At 45.9% G+C, this 14,136-nt stretch overlaps 1 protein-coding gene across 2 annotated transcripts in view; it reads right to left on the reverse strand.

The window, feature by feature from the left end:
* Positions 1-14,136, reverse strand: part of CHSY1 (chondroitin sulfate synthase 1) — a 111,049-nt gene that overhangs the window by 92,592 nt on the left and 4,321 nt on the right. The window contains exon 1 of one of the 2 annotated variants that reach the window (XM_007053510.4): positions 6,343-6,804. The exons of the other annotated variant lie outside the window; for it this stretch is intronic. Within the exon in view, the coding sequence (XP_007053572.3) occupies positions 6,343-6,656 (314 nt within the window). The 5' untranslated portion in view covers positions 6,657-6,804. Of the gene's footprint in view, positions 1-6,342; positions 6,805-14,136 lie in introns of those variants that run through there. 2 annotated transcript variants of the gene reach the window in all.

Below are 14,136 nucleotides of genomic sequence, written 5' to 3' on the forward strand. Positions count from 1 at the left end.
GTATGCACTTAGCAGTAGGGACTTGGCATGTCCTAGATCTGGAATTTTTCCTCATCTTCAGTTTCCAAAACAAATTCCTGCTTCATTATCTCCAGTGAACACTCATAAAAAAGCACAATAATCTAGAATATTTATTACACAGAGAGTTGTCCCAAATCAAAGAGGACTGAAGTATTCCATTTTTGCCTGATTCTGCTGGGAACTTCACTTGCAAGAGACCAAGGAAGCCATTTAGAGTTTTGAGAAACACTTGCATTGTATAATTATGCCAAAGAAAACAATTTGTCAATGCCTCAGCAAGTTAATGAAGCTGGGAAAATGATTTCTTGAATACACCATGGAGCCTTGAATTAAGACTAGTTCTGAGCAACTCTGTTTCTAAATGATGGACTAGTTCTCTCCACTGAGTGTCTTACTTCTAAGTAAGAAATCAGCTTAACTCACCTATGAATGTCATGCTGAAAAAGCAGCATTGGTAGCAGATGTGGCTCTGGTACTAAGTATCTGTGGTGCCACTAATGTAAGGGTTTTTAAAATTTAAAGATATTAATATGCTGATCCACTTCAGCACTGAAGAATTTTACACTAGTATTGATAGGGTTATTTACATCAACAAAGTGCAAACTATTGATCTTGACCACCACATACAATTCTGTCTCCCCTCTTACCAGAGAAGATCTCTAGGAGTTTATATCTTGATAGGAAATTTCTTTTTAAAGCTACCAGCCATGCTATCCTGCAGAAAGCTGCCAGAGAGCCTGAATGGTCTGCTGTACTCCTTAAAGTCTCCCCTTCCAAAGCTAAGAAAAGCTAATCTAGGGCCCTCATTTCCAGAAGGGTTGGAGTTCAGCCTCCAATTCTGCACCTACAAGTATATGCAGGTGCAATTTATAGCATCTGGGTAAATGTACAAGTGTGCCTATAATTTACATAAAAGTGCTCCTACAATCAATTTTAGGTGGGAAAGCCAGTGCCTAGGTCTCCTCTTTACCTCAGAAGTATAACAGGTGGTTGCTCCCAAAATATATTATTTGTTCTGTAGAGTATATTGCAGATTTTGGGTCACTGTAATAAATATTAATGTCCTCCCAGAAGTCTTATACCCTCACTATGCCATATGACCAGACCATAAAAAGAACTTTTATTGTTTGCATTGATATTTTCTTTCTCATTCCAATTATTTTGATTAAAACATATATCTGGATTCACTTAACATAATCTGAATTGGAAGCAAATGACATTTTCCCAAATATAAAAAGTGTATACTCCACCGCCCACCACAGTATCTAACTAGTTGCCCTAAAAGGACCCAATAAGAGGAATACCAACCAGTAGACTAGATTCCGGGGCCTGCAGATAAAGAGCCTGTATTTTACCCTTGCAATGGACAGCCCTGGGCTCAGGCATAGAAGACACACTACACTCTTAGACCCCCAAATCCTTTTGGCTGCCTTTTGTTGCAGCTTTTCTAAGCAGTATTTAGCTTTCTCAGCAACCTATTTCCTATAAGATATAACAACAGCATGACAATGTGTTCAAAATGCAGTCTCTTGAATAAGTGCCTTACCTTAGAATCTTCCACGCAATGTTTGAAATAGGCAAGTTTGGGCATGAGGTACTGCACAACATTATCCATAAGCAGAATGGCATCGCTCTTTCATGGTCCTTTAACGACCATATCTCTGTTTTTTGTTCCTCAATTACACAGTTCAGTGTAGAGAAAAGTAACATTCAGCTTGGTTCTCAAAGTTTGATGCCTCCTACACATTAATTGTGTTAAAAGTTAACTACTCTCCAAATTTCCCAGTCAATAGAATTGACGTGCAAAATAAATGAGTGGGTCTAGTGTTTGGCAAAATTGACTGTTGCTGCTATTCCATTTACAAGACATCTTTGTCCAGACCTTCTACTAACAACAGACTTTGGAATCCTCTGGTACTTAGTCTACTGGCGGATTTTCTCCCTTCTGTGAACCCTTCAGGATAACTTCCCGCCACTCAACCATTAACATTTATTGGCATCCTTTTTCTTGGCCTCATGCCTTTGTTAGTCAGTCCCTATACCTATACTCTTTCTGACTTTCCAACCTCCTCCCTGATTTATATGGTCACAGCAAGGGTGATCAAACCTGTTTCCTATGTTGTATTTTAGTGGCCTTCTAAGACACAGTTTCTGCTAATCTGGTTGTCAGATGGAATAACAGTTTAAAGCAAATGCCTACTACACTCTGCCTCTTATGCTACCAGAGCACTATTTAGAGCTTCCGAAAATTCAACAGGCCCACTTCTCCTACTAGCAACTCACTGAAATGACTGACAAAGCTTTTCAGGAAGTGCACTGCTCAAGTTCTTCCTAACCATAAGTGGATTAACAGCAGCAAGGGACAGTGTACATTTTGTTCTTTGGTCCCCGGTAAATATTTGCAACCACTTTTTTTCAACTGAAGCCTTAGAGCTAAAATAGTTTGGAGATTTTCAGCTCCCTGCACCTTTGGCTCCTTCACAACTATTGAAATCATATTAGCCAGTCTCTGCAACTCTTAAGATGGTAATACCAGAATTCCTTGCCAAGGGCTTCCCCACTTTCCTTGCGGCAACCATCAATTCATCTTACTGTGATGCTGTGTCAATTTAATAAACTTAATTGTCTAGTGGAGTGTACCATGGCAATCATAAGCCATCTAAGGTTTCTTTTAGCCAAAGGAAAGTGTGTTCTTATCTCTGGGACTTTTTTTTTTTAAATGCACAGCAGGGTGAAAAATGCTTTTAGGCTCCTCACAATGGTAATAGCGCTCAGATCTTGCCCATTTGGTGACTACTGAATCTCTCAAAAAAGCACCAATTTTTGGGGACTACCCAGTTCCTCTTCCAGGCTGTGCATTATCTTGCTCGCTGAAGGCTTTTCTCTTCTCTCCACCTTTACCCAACGTCTGTCAGTGTGCATCTCTCCCGCACATTTACCCTATGGATCAAGTTCTGCAAGCCTGACCCACATAAGTAGCAGGACAACTGAAGTCAATGGGATTACCTGCATGGCTACTACCCAGTGTAATGGATGCAGATTCAGGTCCTATATTAGTAACTACAAATGTGTAAATGCTGCATATGCCAACATCTCTTTGAACATCTTCCACAGCTCTCTCATGACCGCCTCCCTCTCCAAAATTCCCAACCCAACTAGGTTTGAGCTAGCAGAGCTACTATGTTGAAGAGCCCAGTTAGCCAATTCCTTGTGTTAAATATCCCCTTCCACTTTAAGACATTTTATGGCATTATAATCAGATGCTCCCATTTCTGCTAACACTGAAAAGCACTTATTTGCTCAGTTTCACTAGCCTATTGATCAAACAGGCCAAATATTTTTTAACATACAAAATACAGAAATTTGTTTAAGATACATCTGCATAAAAGATTAAAAACTATAACATCCAAGTTAGGTTGCTAGGTCTTAACTACAGATCTCTTACAGAAGCAGACCTTGGGGCATGACGTTCCAAGATCTGCCTTTAGCTTAAGTTTGAAGCACCAAGCACATTTTGTCTAGGACACATCAGCAGAGTAGAGACTCTCTAGAACCACAGGGACTACTCTTGCCAAAGGGATGACTGCTCTAATAGACAGAGATTGGTGATGAAATCTGTTACTATGTTCCAACTATTGTCTGTATTACAGTAGCATATCAGAGTCCCCTTTATGGATCAGGCTACATTGTTATGCCTAGCAAAAAGAGGACCCCTGCCCTGAAGAACGTAATCTAATCAGAGAACACTGCAAATTAAAATATGTTTAAGAGATCTCCTTCCCTGTGTTAGTATCAAAATTGAAGAACATTAAACAATCCGTGTTTTACCATTTATGCCTTCTACTTACTTTGTCCATGTTCTCAACCTGGAGATCCCTTTCTTCATGGCTAGATGGGAACAGAGGTGGTCCCAAAACTATTTTTCTATTGTAATATGGGGTCTTTGTATGGAAAAGATTCAGAACACTTCACCTACACAATGCTACAAATTTGGTTTAAACATGCCTGTGGCGAATGTTTTTTGTTTTGTTTTTTAAACAGAAGTTCAATAAAAAACATTTCCACCAATATTAAAATGTTGGAAGCTACAGTATGCTAAGCCTCATTTAAACAGCAAATTGGGGTTACAGTTACCAGATAATGTCCCTTAAAACAAGACACAAAGGAGTGGTCTAGTGGGAGCATTCATCAAGTTTCAACATAAGGAAATTACAGTACTGTCAGACTGACCCTGGCAATTTTGAAATGAACACAGAGGTTTAAGTTCATTCACACACACACACACACACACACACACGAATGTTCAGATCTCGCCACAGCATTGTTCTTCATGTTACTCACTTCCCCCTCCTATTTTCAAATGAGATATGGTTTAAGAAGAGCTTCCAATCTCAAACTAGTTTTTGCTAAAAACTTCTGTGCCAGAGATCTTAACAACAAACAGAGTTCAGTGCAAAAGTGTTAGCTGAGCATATCCTAATGAAGGATAAGGGATGCCAGTGAAAAGTGCAATTGAATAGACCTGAGTATTGACATATTTGTGGAAGTCTAATCAGTTATCAGACTGATCATTCTCAGAGTAGACGGTTTAATTCTGATGCAAGAGCATTTCCTTCTTTTAAACTGTCAACTTATTGCAACTAGTCAAACAAACCAGAACCAAGAAAAACCTTAAGGTGAAAGCTCTATAACAAACTCAAACTTACATTTCCAAAGTAGCCCTCAATTTTGTTGAGGGGTTCTCTCAAACAAGAGTTAGTTAACTCCTAAATTTTAAAGGGTCAGAACCTGTGAGGAAAAGGTCTCATTGTCTGAATTTGCCTGCTACTGTTGCAAGTAGCAACAAAAATGGCTACAACTGAAAAATTTGTATTTTTTCAGTTTCCTCTGATCCATTTGACACTACTTTAGGAACAAGTGAAACTGCCCAGAAACACACAGTGCCTTTGTCGATTTCTCCTGCTGTTTGTGTGGGTCTGCCAGACAGCACCAGGGGAGAGGAAAGCTATTTTAATAATAGGAAAATGTGATTGTAAGAACCACAGAAGATTAGCGTGGAGGTGTAGCACCTGAAGCAACTTTTAACTGGCATTTTGAGGCTTAAGAGGTATCAAGGCAGAGCAATGTGTAAGTCAGACACTGGTGTCTGTACAGTGCAGATGTCTTCCTACTTAGTGAGAAACCCAGCAGCAGCTCAGAATGCATATTTCAAGATTTCCTCCAGGTTGATCTATATGGAGGCTCTTTTTATAAACCCCATTGATGTTGATAATATGGACAGAGTCACCCACAGGCATGTAATGCCGTTACAAAAAACGCCTTCAAATACACAGCAAGTCAAGATTGCTGAAGAGACTCTAGATACTTATAGATCCCATCTGTCAGAATACAAAGCAGCTGGTTAGCAGCAAGACCCCCTGAATCTGTGCAGTAAGTTAGAGATGTCGAGAGGGGAATAATAAAGCAAGATCTCCCCCTTCCCCTGCAAAGCTAGTGACTTTATCCATTTAACAGATGGGAAGCTGCACATACAAAGGAACCCAGATAAGGGAGAGGACTATAAAGCACATTCCCCCTCACAGACACTCTCCTCTCTGCACACCCCCTATAGGGACTTTATCCACTTAACAGATGTAGGCTAACATGCAAAGGAAAAGGGGCATAAAGCAAATCCCCATACATATTTCCCTCCCCCTGTACCCACCCCTACTCCAGTGACTACCTTCTTCACTGATGAGGAGCTAGATATGCCAAAGAAGTCATGGTGAAGGGGAGGGCTGCCCTATGCCTAGAGCAGCATAAGAATAGGGTCAGCCAGAACAAGGACAGCATGCCCCAAGCGTGTGGGGGAGGATATGAGAACACAGAACAGAAGGGCCCCAGGAGGCGGAAGGAAAGACCCTACCCCACACACTGCTGGGGGAGGGAAAGACAAAGAGAGGGTGCACAAGGGAGGACCCTACCCCATGCACTACTGGAAGGGAAGGATAGAAAAGGGGTTCACAAGGGGGATCCTGCCCCACGCATTGCGAGACAGGAAGGACAGAAAAGAGGTGTGCGAGAGGTAGACCCTGCCACATGCACTGCCTGAGGGAAAGGACAGACAAGGGGTGCGCAAGAGGGAGACTCTGGGATGAAGGGGGAGGACAGAGAAGGGGTGCCCGGGGGAAGACCCTGTGATGGAGGACACAGTGGGGATGCACAAGCGAGGACCCTACCCGTGCACTGGTGGAGGGGGAGGACAGAGAAGGGGTGCAAGGGGGGGGGAGACCCTGCCCCATACAATGCTAGAGAAGCACAAGGCAGGGCTGCAGCCCTCACCTGTAGGCAGCCACCGCCCGGCTCTGCAGGTATTTCTGGGCTGTCATGACCCCCACGAAGAGGAAGTTGCTGGCCGGCGGGATGTCGTCCTGGCGCTCTGCGGGGTCCTGGGGCCAGAGCAGCGTCCCCCGGGAGTCCCTGCGCAGCAGCCCCCCGCCCTGCTGCAGCCGGCAGCCCTCCGGGCTCGCCTTCCGCCGGTGTCCCGCTTTCTTCAGCTCCGCGGCGCGGGGCAGGATGAGTCTTGAGGCCAGGATGAAGCCCAGGATGAGTCCTAGCAACACGCTGAGCCAGGAGCGGCGGCTTCTGCCAGCCATTCCCCACTCGCTGCCCGACACACGCTGGCCCCCCAAAATACACCGCGCCCCTGGCCCGCTCCACGGAGCGCCGACGCCCCGGCTTCTGCCAGGGGGTGCCCCTGCCCGGCTCCTGCCCCGAGACCGTCCCCTCAGCCCCGCACCCCGGCGGCAGCTCCCCGCCCACCCCCGCCCAGGCCGCCCCGCCCCCCTGCTCTCCCACCGCCCCGCCCCCCCCGCCTCCAGCCGCAGCCCCCCGAGGGGAGCTCTCCCTACAGCCTATTCCCCCCCCCCAAAAAAACCCCCACCTCCCTGCACCCCAACTGCCAGCCAAGCCCGGCCCGCCTCCGCTGCCCCAGCCCCGCGCCCCCCAGCACCAGGGCCGCCCCCCGCCCCGGCGCCCCCTGCTCCCGGGGAGCCCGGACTCCGCTCTGCCCTGCTCGCAGCCCGGCCCCGCGGCTGCCCGCCCTAGCCGGCCAGCCCGGGCCCCCCTGGGGCGGGGAAGCGCAGCCCCCGCCTGAGGGCGGCAGCCATGGGACCCTCCTCCCCTTCCCCGGCGGAGACGCGCTCGGCTCGGCCGCCGCCGCCGCTAGCGCTGCCCGCCCGCTGGCCCGGCCCGGCCCTGCCCGTGGTGCTGGTGCAGCCGCCGCGGCGCGTCCCCCGGCTCAGCTCGCCATGGCGCGGGGGGGGAGGGGCGCGGGGAGGAGGCGCGCGCGGCCCCTGCCCAGCCCGCCCCACGCACAGCGCGCCCCGGCCCGGGCCGCAGCCTTTGGCCCCGCTCGCCTGCCGTCCCCCCGTCCCCATTGGCTCGCGGTCAGGGCTGCGCTGTGCGCGCGGCTGCTAGAGAGGGGAGACCCGGGGGGGGGAGGGGACAGGGGATGGGGTGACGGGGGGGGGAAGGGGAGACCGGAAAGTGGGTGATGGGAGAGGGGAAGGCCTATGGGGAGGGGACAGAGGGGGGTGGCGGGGAGGGGAAGGGGGAGATGGGGCAATGGGGGAAGGGTCAGTGGGGGAGCGGGTGGCAGGGAGGGGAAGGGGAGACTAAGGAGGGGGTGATGGGGGACGGGAAGAGGGGAGGAGGAGAAGGCCTATGGGGAGGGGGCATAGGGGGTGGCAGGGAGGGGAAAGGGGAGATGGGGGAATGGCCTGTGGGGGAGGGGGCAGAGGGGGTGACGGAGGGGAAGGGGAAACCAAAAGGGGTGATGGGGGAGAGGCGAGGAGGGAAGGGGTACTGAAGGGGTGTCAGGAAAAGAGGGACCGCGGAGTGGAGGGGGCGGGGGATGAGAGAGCAGGGGATAGAGGAAGGGGGAAGAGCATGGGGCAGACAGGGAAAAGGTGATGTGGCAGAAGGAAAGACAGGAGAGGGATGGAGAAAGAGTGAATCTGGTCTGTGAATGAGAAAGGAAGAAATAAAAATTCCAGTCTGGGCATGAGGGGGGAGCAGGAATGAGAGAGAAGGGGTCATAAAAATAGGGTGGGTGTATTGGTCCCAGGCCCCTTGGTGGTGTTGTGCCAAGGGAGACAGGTTAAACCATTCCTCTAGCTCATCAGATTGTCTGTGTCCTGGGGCAATGCAAGTTTTGTGGATTCCTAGGACCTTACAAATCAGAAAAACCCTTGGATTCAGCATCCCTTGCTTTGTGTTTAGGGACTTCAAATCTAGCTCCAAACTGGTTCCCTAGAGCCTCCAATGCCTTTTGATTTTAATTGGATAAACTAGTCCATAGGTAGTGACAGACATTGATTATCACACTCTGTAGATTTGCAAAGGCCCAAAGAGATCAATAGTAAAACAATGCACTAGCACTCACAAGGCTAGAGCTGAACTGGAGTTTTCCTTAATACAGGTTTCAGAGTAGCAGCCATGTTAGTCTGTATTCGCAGAAAGAAAAGGAGTACTTGTGGCACCTTAGACTAGCAAATTTATTTGAGCATAAGCTTTCGTGAGCTACAGCTCACTTCACTGGATGCATTCAATGGAAAATACAGTGGGGAGATTTATATACATAGAGAACATGAAACAGTGGGTGTTACCATACACACTGTAAGAGAGTGATCACTTAAGGTGAGCTATTACCAACAGGAGAGCGGGGGGGGGGTGGGGGGTGAAACCTTTTGTAGTGATAACCAAGGTGGGCCATTTCTAGCAGTTGACAAGAACCTCTGAGGAACGGGGGGGGGAGGGGGGCGGGGGGGGAAATAAACAAGGGGAAATAGTTTTACTTTGTGTAATGACCCATCCACTCCCAGTCTCTATTCAAGCCTAAGTTAATTGTATCCAGTTTTCAAATTAATTCCAAGTCAGCAGTCTCTCCTTGGAGTCTGTTTTTGAAGTTTTTTTGTTGAAGAATTGCCACTTTTAGGTATGTAATCGAGTGACCAAAGAGATTGAAGTGTTCTCTGACTGGTTTTTGAATGTTATAATTCTTGACGTCTGATTTGTGTCCATTGATTCTTTTACGTAGAGACTGTCCAGTTTGACCAATGTACATGGCAGAGGGGCATTGCTGGCACATGATGGCATATATCACATAGGTAGATGTGCAGGTGAACGAGCATCTGATAGTGTGGCTGATGTGATTAGGCCCTATGATGGTGTCCCCTGAATGTAATAGCTCACCTTAAGTGATCACGCTCTTACAGTGTGTATGGTAACACCCATTGTTTCATGTTCTCTATGTATATAAATCTCCCCACTGTATTTTCCACTGAATGCATCCGATGAAGTGAGCTGTAGCTCACGAAAGCTTATGCTCAAATAAATTTGTTCGTCTAAGGTGCCACAAGTCCTCCTGTTCTTTTTCCTTAATATAATACACTGGGGTACTATCATTGGTTTAGCGCCACTGGCTTTAGCACCAGTGGGGGTGCCTAGTGCAGTGGTTCCTAAACATTTTACTAAGGTGACCCATCAACTACATTTTGTCTTTTTTTGAAACCCACCATTACATGCATGCACCCTCCATGGAGGTCCTGCAACCCTAATCCCAGCTCAATTCAGAGGGGAAGCCCCAGTGCGGGTAGGGTTGGGGAGCAAGCCTGCCCCAGACACCTCCTGCAGTGGCAGCTTCTGCCCGAGGGGCTGGGCCCAGCTTCCTATTCCAGGCATTGGGTTGCAGCTCTACTCAGGTTTGGCCCAAACATGGTAGAAGTATATGTTAGCCTAGGTTAGGGTCCAGTGATGGGTTAACCTGCCCCTGGATGTGGCAACCCCTCTAGAAACTTCCTGCAACCCACTGGTGGGGCAGGACCTACTGTTTGGGAAAAACTGACCTAATGTAGACAAGCGTCCTTCCTTTTTTCCACCATACTTTTTAAACCTACTGGACCCATTGGGCCCATTTCTTTATTAGATCTACAATGGGTGTTAACACTGATACAGATGAGCCCATGTAAATTGTTTGGTAAAATTCCCTAGTCTAGACGTAGCCTTAGCCAGGCTTTTCTGTGCCTGCACCACTTTCCTACACTCTGTCTCCATTTAACTCATAAAAGTTTTTTAGCCTGGATTAGATTGCTATGGGCCCAAGATACCCTGCAGTTGCAAAGACATGGAATTGCATTAATACAGCATTTCCTTTTGCTGCAACATATCTGCTGCAGCCCATTGATCCTGCCTTTATTGCTGTGTGGTTTCTGCCATTTCCAGAACAAGTTTGCATCTTTAAATGCCAGGCTTTCCCATGACTGTTTTTTAAATGTATGTTATGGTGCCAACCACAATGTGCTAGGAGCTAGTTGCTTTCCAAACACGTAGTGAGATTAGTGCCTGTGCCAAGGAGTTCACAATCCAAAGACACAAGAAACAAGTGAAAGGGAAGCCAATCAGGAGCAGGAATAAAACATAAAAAATTATTGTATTTATTTATTCATTAAAAAAAAATTACCCACAACTGGTCCTTTTCCGAGTCCTTATTAAGATCAAAAATTGTTAATCTGAGGGGACACTAGTAAGATTTCCTCCTAAACAACATAGAAAAAAACATGCATAACATAAGGAGAAAGGTTTCAGAGTAGCAGCCGTGTTAGTCTGTATTCGCAAAAAGAACAGGAGGACTTGTGGCACCTTAGAGACTAACCAATTTATTTGAGCATGAGCTTTCGTGAGCTACAGCTCACTTCATCGGATGGCATCCGATGGCATCCGATGAAGTGAGCTGTAGCTCACGAAAGCTCATGCTCAAATAAATTGGTTAGTCTCTAAGGTGCCACAAGTACTCCTTTTCTTTTTATAAGGAGAAAGGAGAGAGAGGAAAGAAAATCTGACATGACATCCTATTATCAAATGAGAACTCGGCTCTTATAAAAAGGATACAAATACCAAACAATAGCGTGAAGGCGTGTTTTAGACAAAGTACGTGATGTGCTTTAACAGTACTTGTACACCGTGTCACTATAACATTATTGGGAGTCAACAGATAGGTTAGTTTCTGATTATCTGAATGTATAGCAGTTAGATGTTTAAGAAATGTGTATTGTTAGTTGTGGTACAATTCTTTTTAGAAGCTGGGTATATCACCAATCAAGTCTCTCACTACCTGAGTAAGAACACTAGTCTTCTGCTGGAGATGAAAGTGGAGATACTGGTGCCACAATTCAGGGCAACTGCACCTGTATCCCATTTCTGTAGTCCACTAAGGGCACCCACACACAGACTTCTGGCTCCCCTGCCATCATCTCTCTTGGGCAGAGGCACACATCTCTCTCCCTCCTGACTTTTTCCAGACTGCACAGTTCCTTGCCTATACTGTGAATTCCCTACCAAGTCAGACAGCCTAAGCAGTCCTGCTTCACCTTCTCAGAGGCTATAAACAGAATAATTGCTCATAGGTATACGTTACCATACAGCCATTTATAAGCAAGCACATTTACTCGTAAGGTGAAAGCATTACAGAGAAAACATATTAAAACAATAAAAGAGTGTAAACGTTAATAAGCTTCCCAGAGATCACACCCTCTTCACCTCCATCCCTCCCCCCAATCTTCACAAGGATCCTGGAGAGGCTCACTCTTTCCAACCCTTCCCTAAGGACTGCGGTCCTCCCTTTGGACAAAAGGTACTATCCATTTGCTGGGTCAGAAAGAAGGCTGTTTATCCAAAAGTCCTTTCTTTGTCTGTTGGTTCTCTAGAGAATCCTGTCTGAACCAGTATATGCGAGCCTCTCCAGGTGGTGGTTTCTCTCTGGAGGTGTTACAACAACCTGAATGAATCTACCTAAACACCCCCTACTGTTTTTAGTTCCTAGACAGCTGAGGTCCTCCTCCCCCATGGAATGACATACAATCCCTGGCCCATAATGATGTATAAAGTGAAACTTAATTCAATAAGGTTTGACAAGGTTATTGCAGAAAACTATCCTATCTGTCACAACTGGCTGTACGTAATACACAAGCAAACAAAATACTAGGGGATACCAGGATGTTACACTCATGACAAGAGATTTTGAAGCAAACTTGAATTCATGGGTAAGTGTAAATCTAACGTGGAAACATAAGGAAGCGAGTGAGCAAAAGGAAGGAGAGAAGAAATTATTCTCTCTTGGGCTACCCCTACACATGGAAGCGATGCAATTAATTCATTCCAACTGAGTTTACAAGTCCAGGGGCAAAAGACAGGAGAAAGAGGGAGAAGAAAGAAAAAAAACATTACAGGAATGAGAGGAAGGAGAGAACTCCAGGCTGGCATCGAAAGAAAACGAAAGCAGTTGAGGAAAAGAGAAAAAACAACAAGGAGTCCTTGTGGCACCTTGGAGACTAACAAATTTATTTGGGCATAAGCATAAATTTGTTAGTCTCTAAGGTGCCACAAGGACTCCTCGTTGTTTTTGCTGATAGAGACTAACACGGCTACCACTCTGAAACCTGAGGAAAAGAGAGAAAGTGAGAAGCATCCGGACAGGAAAGTCAGCCAGGGGGCAGGAAAAAAGTATGTGAGATTATGCCTCCTACATTAGCATGCAGGCCCCATGAAAGACAATGGGATACAAGTCTGGCACAGGAACCAGAGGAAAGAAGGTTTATGTAGGGACTGATCCAGCACCCATTGAAGTCAATAAGAATCCCTCCATTAACTTAAATGGGCACTGGATCAGATCCATATAAAGCAAGCAGACAATTCCCCAGCAGCTTTACAAGCTTGAAGCAAGGAGTGGACTGGTGGTTTCCTCTTAGAAAGAGGTTGAACTTTTCCTTTTTTTATTTTTTTTTCCCCCAAAATGCTGTGCAAGACCCCTTGGCTTGCAAAAGAGAAACCTTTCCATCCCAGAGAGATCAAAAGAAATTTGTTTGTTCAAGTGAAAGAATGACTCCCTTCTGGATAGGGTGAAAGCATTGCTTACTATTACAATATCAGTTCCTAAGAAGAGCTTTTGTCTGGAGTCTCTTCTCTTGTTACATGGCATGGGACCCAGCATGTACTGACAGCCATCTCTAGTGAAATAATCTGAACACACTGTTTAGGACAATAAAATCCTTTAATCTGCTGTGGTATCACTTCTTTCCAAATGGTTAAAAAAATAAGTTAATTCCTTTTTATTACATTTTTGCAGTATTTGACATTATTTCTAGTAGAGGATTATCACTTACAAGGGGTTAGGATACATTCTTATCCATTTTGGCCTGAAAGGGGGAACAGAAACCTCGATTTCTTTGACATTATAAAAAGTCTAGCAGAGAGTTAGAAAGGCCTCGCTCCAAACTGTGCTGGTCAAAATAAGTGAAATTTCTGAGCGTTTATTCAATGGTTCTTCAAACAACCCCATTGAAGCCAGGTGGTGGGTGGAGTGGGGTGGGGTGGGTATTGCTTTTTGCCTGTGTAAAAACTGTGTCATCAGACCCTAAAACACATGGCAAAATCCTTTGAGAGAAACTTTAGAACGCTGACTTAAAATTAACTCAAGGGGAGGGACAACGCCCTTCAAAATAAGTGAGGTGTGGCAGGTCGTCTATATATAATGGCAGGAATAGGAGCACTCTAACCAGGCTCCAAATCGGCATTAAAAAATCTCCTGATTCAAGGGAAAGCCAGCAGGCTTTTGAGTCACAAGAATCTTCTGAAAGGAAAAGGCAGTTAGCACGGATAAAAGGCAATGAAAGACAGGGCTGGGGCTGACATGTTGTCAACTGGCTTCTTCTCAGAGAGGAAAAAAACTCCTCATAAAAATGTCAAATCTATTTGACTTTACAACGGATGTAGAGAGGATGAAGTTTATAAAACGGCAGGAGAACAGGAATACAGGGATTAAAACAAGTAGAGTTTGATTTACGTTTATTCCACCCTTTCTTATGTCAGATAGGGCAGTGGTTCTCAACCAGAGATGTGTACCCCTGAGGGTACACAAAGGTCATCCAGGGGTATATCAACTCATCTAGATATTTGCCTAGTTTTACAACAGGCTACATAAAAAGCACTAGCGAAATCAGGACAAACTAAAATTCCATACAGACAAAATGAGAACGTCAGGTATGTTTCAGTAATGGTGAGCTGTGACTTTTGTATTTT

This window comes from Chelonia mydas, chromosome 10, assembly GCF_015237465.2.
Source record: "Chelonia mydas isolate rCheMyd1 chromosome 10, rCheMyd1.pri.v2, whole genome shotgun sequence".
Lineage (NCBI taxonomy): Eukaryota > Metazoa > Chordata > Testudines > Cheloniidae > Chelonia > Chelonia mydas.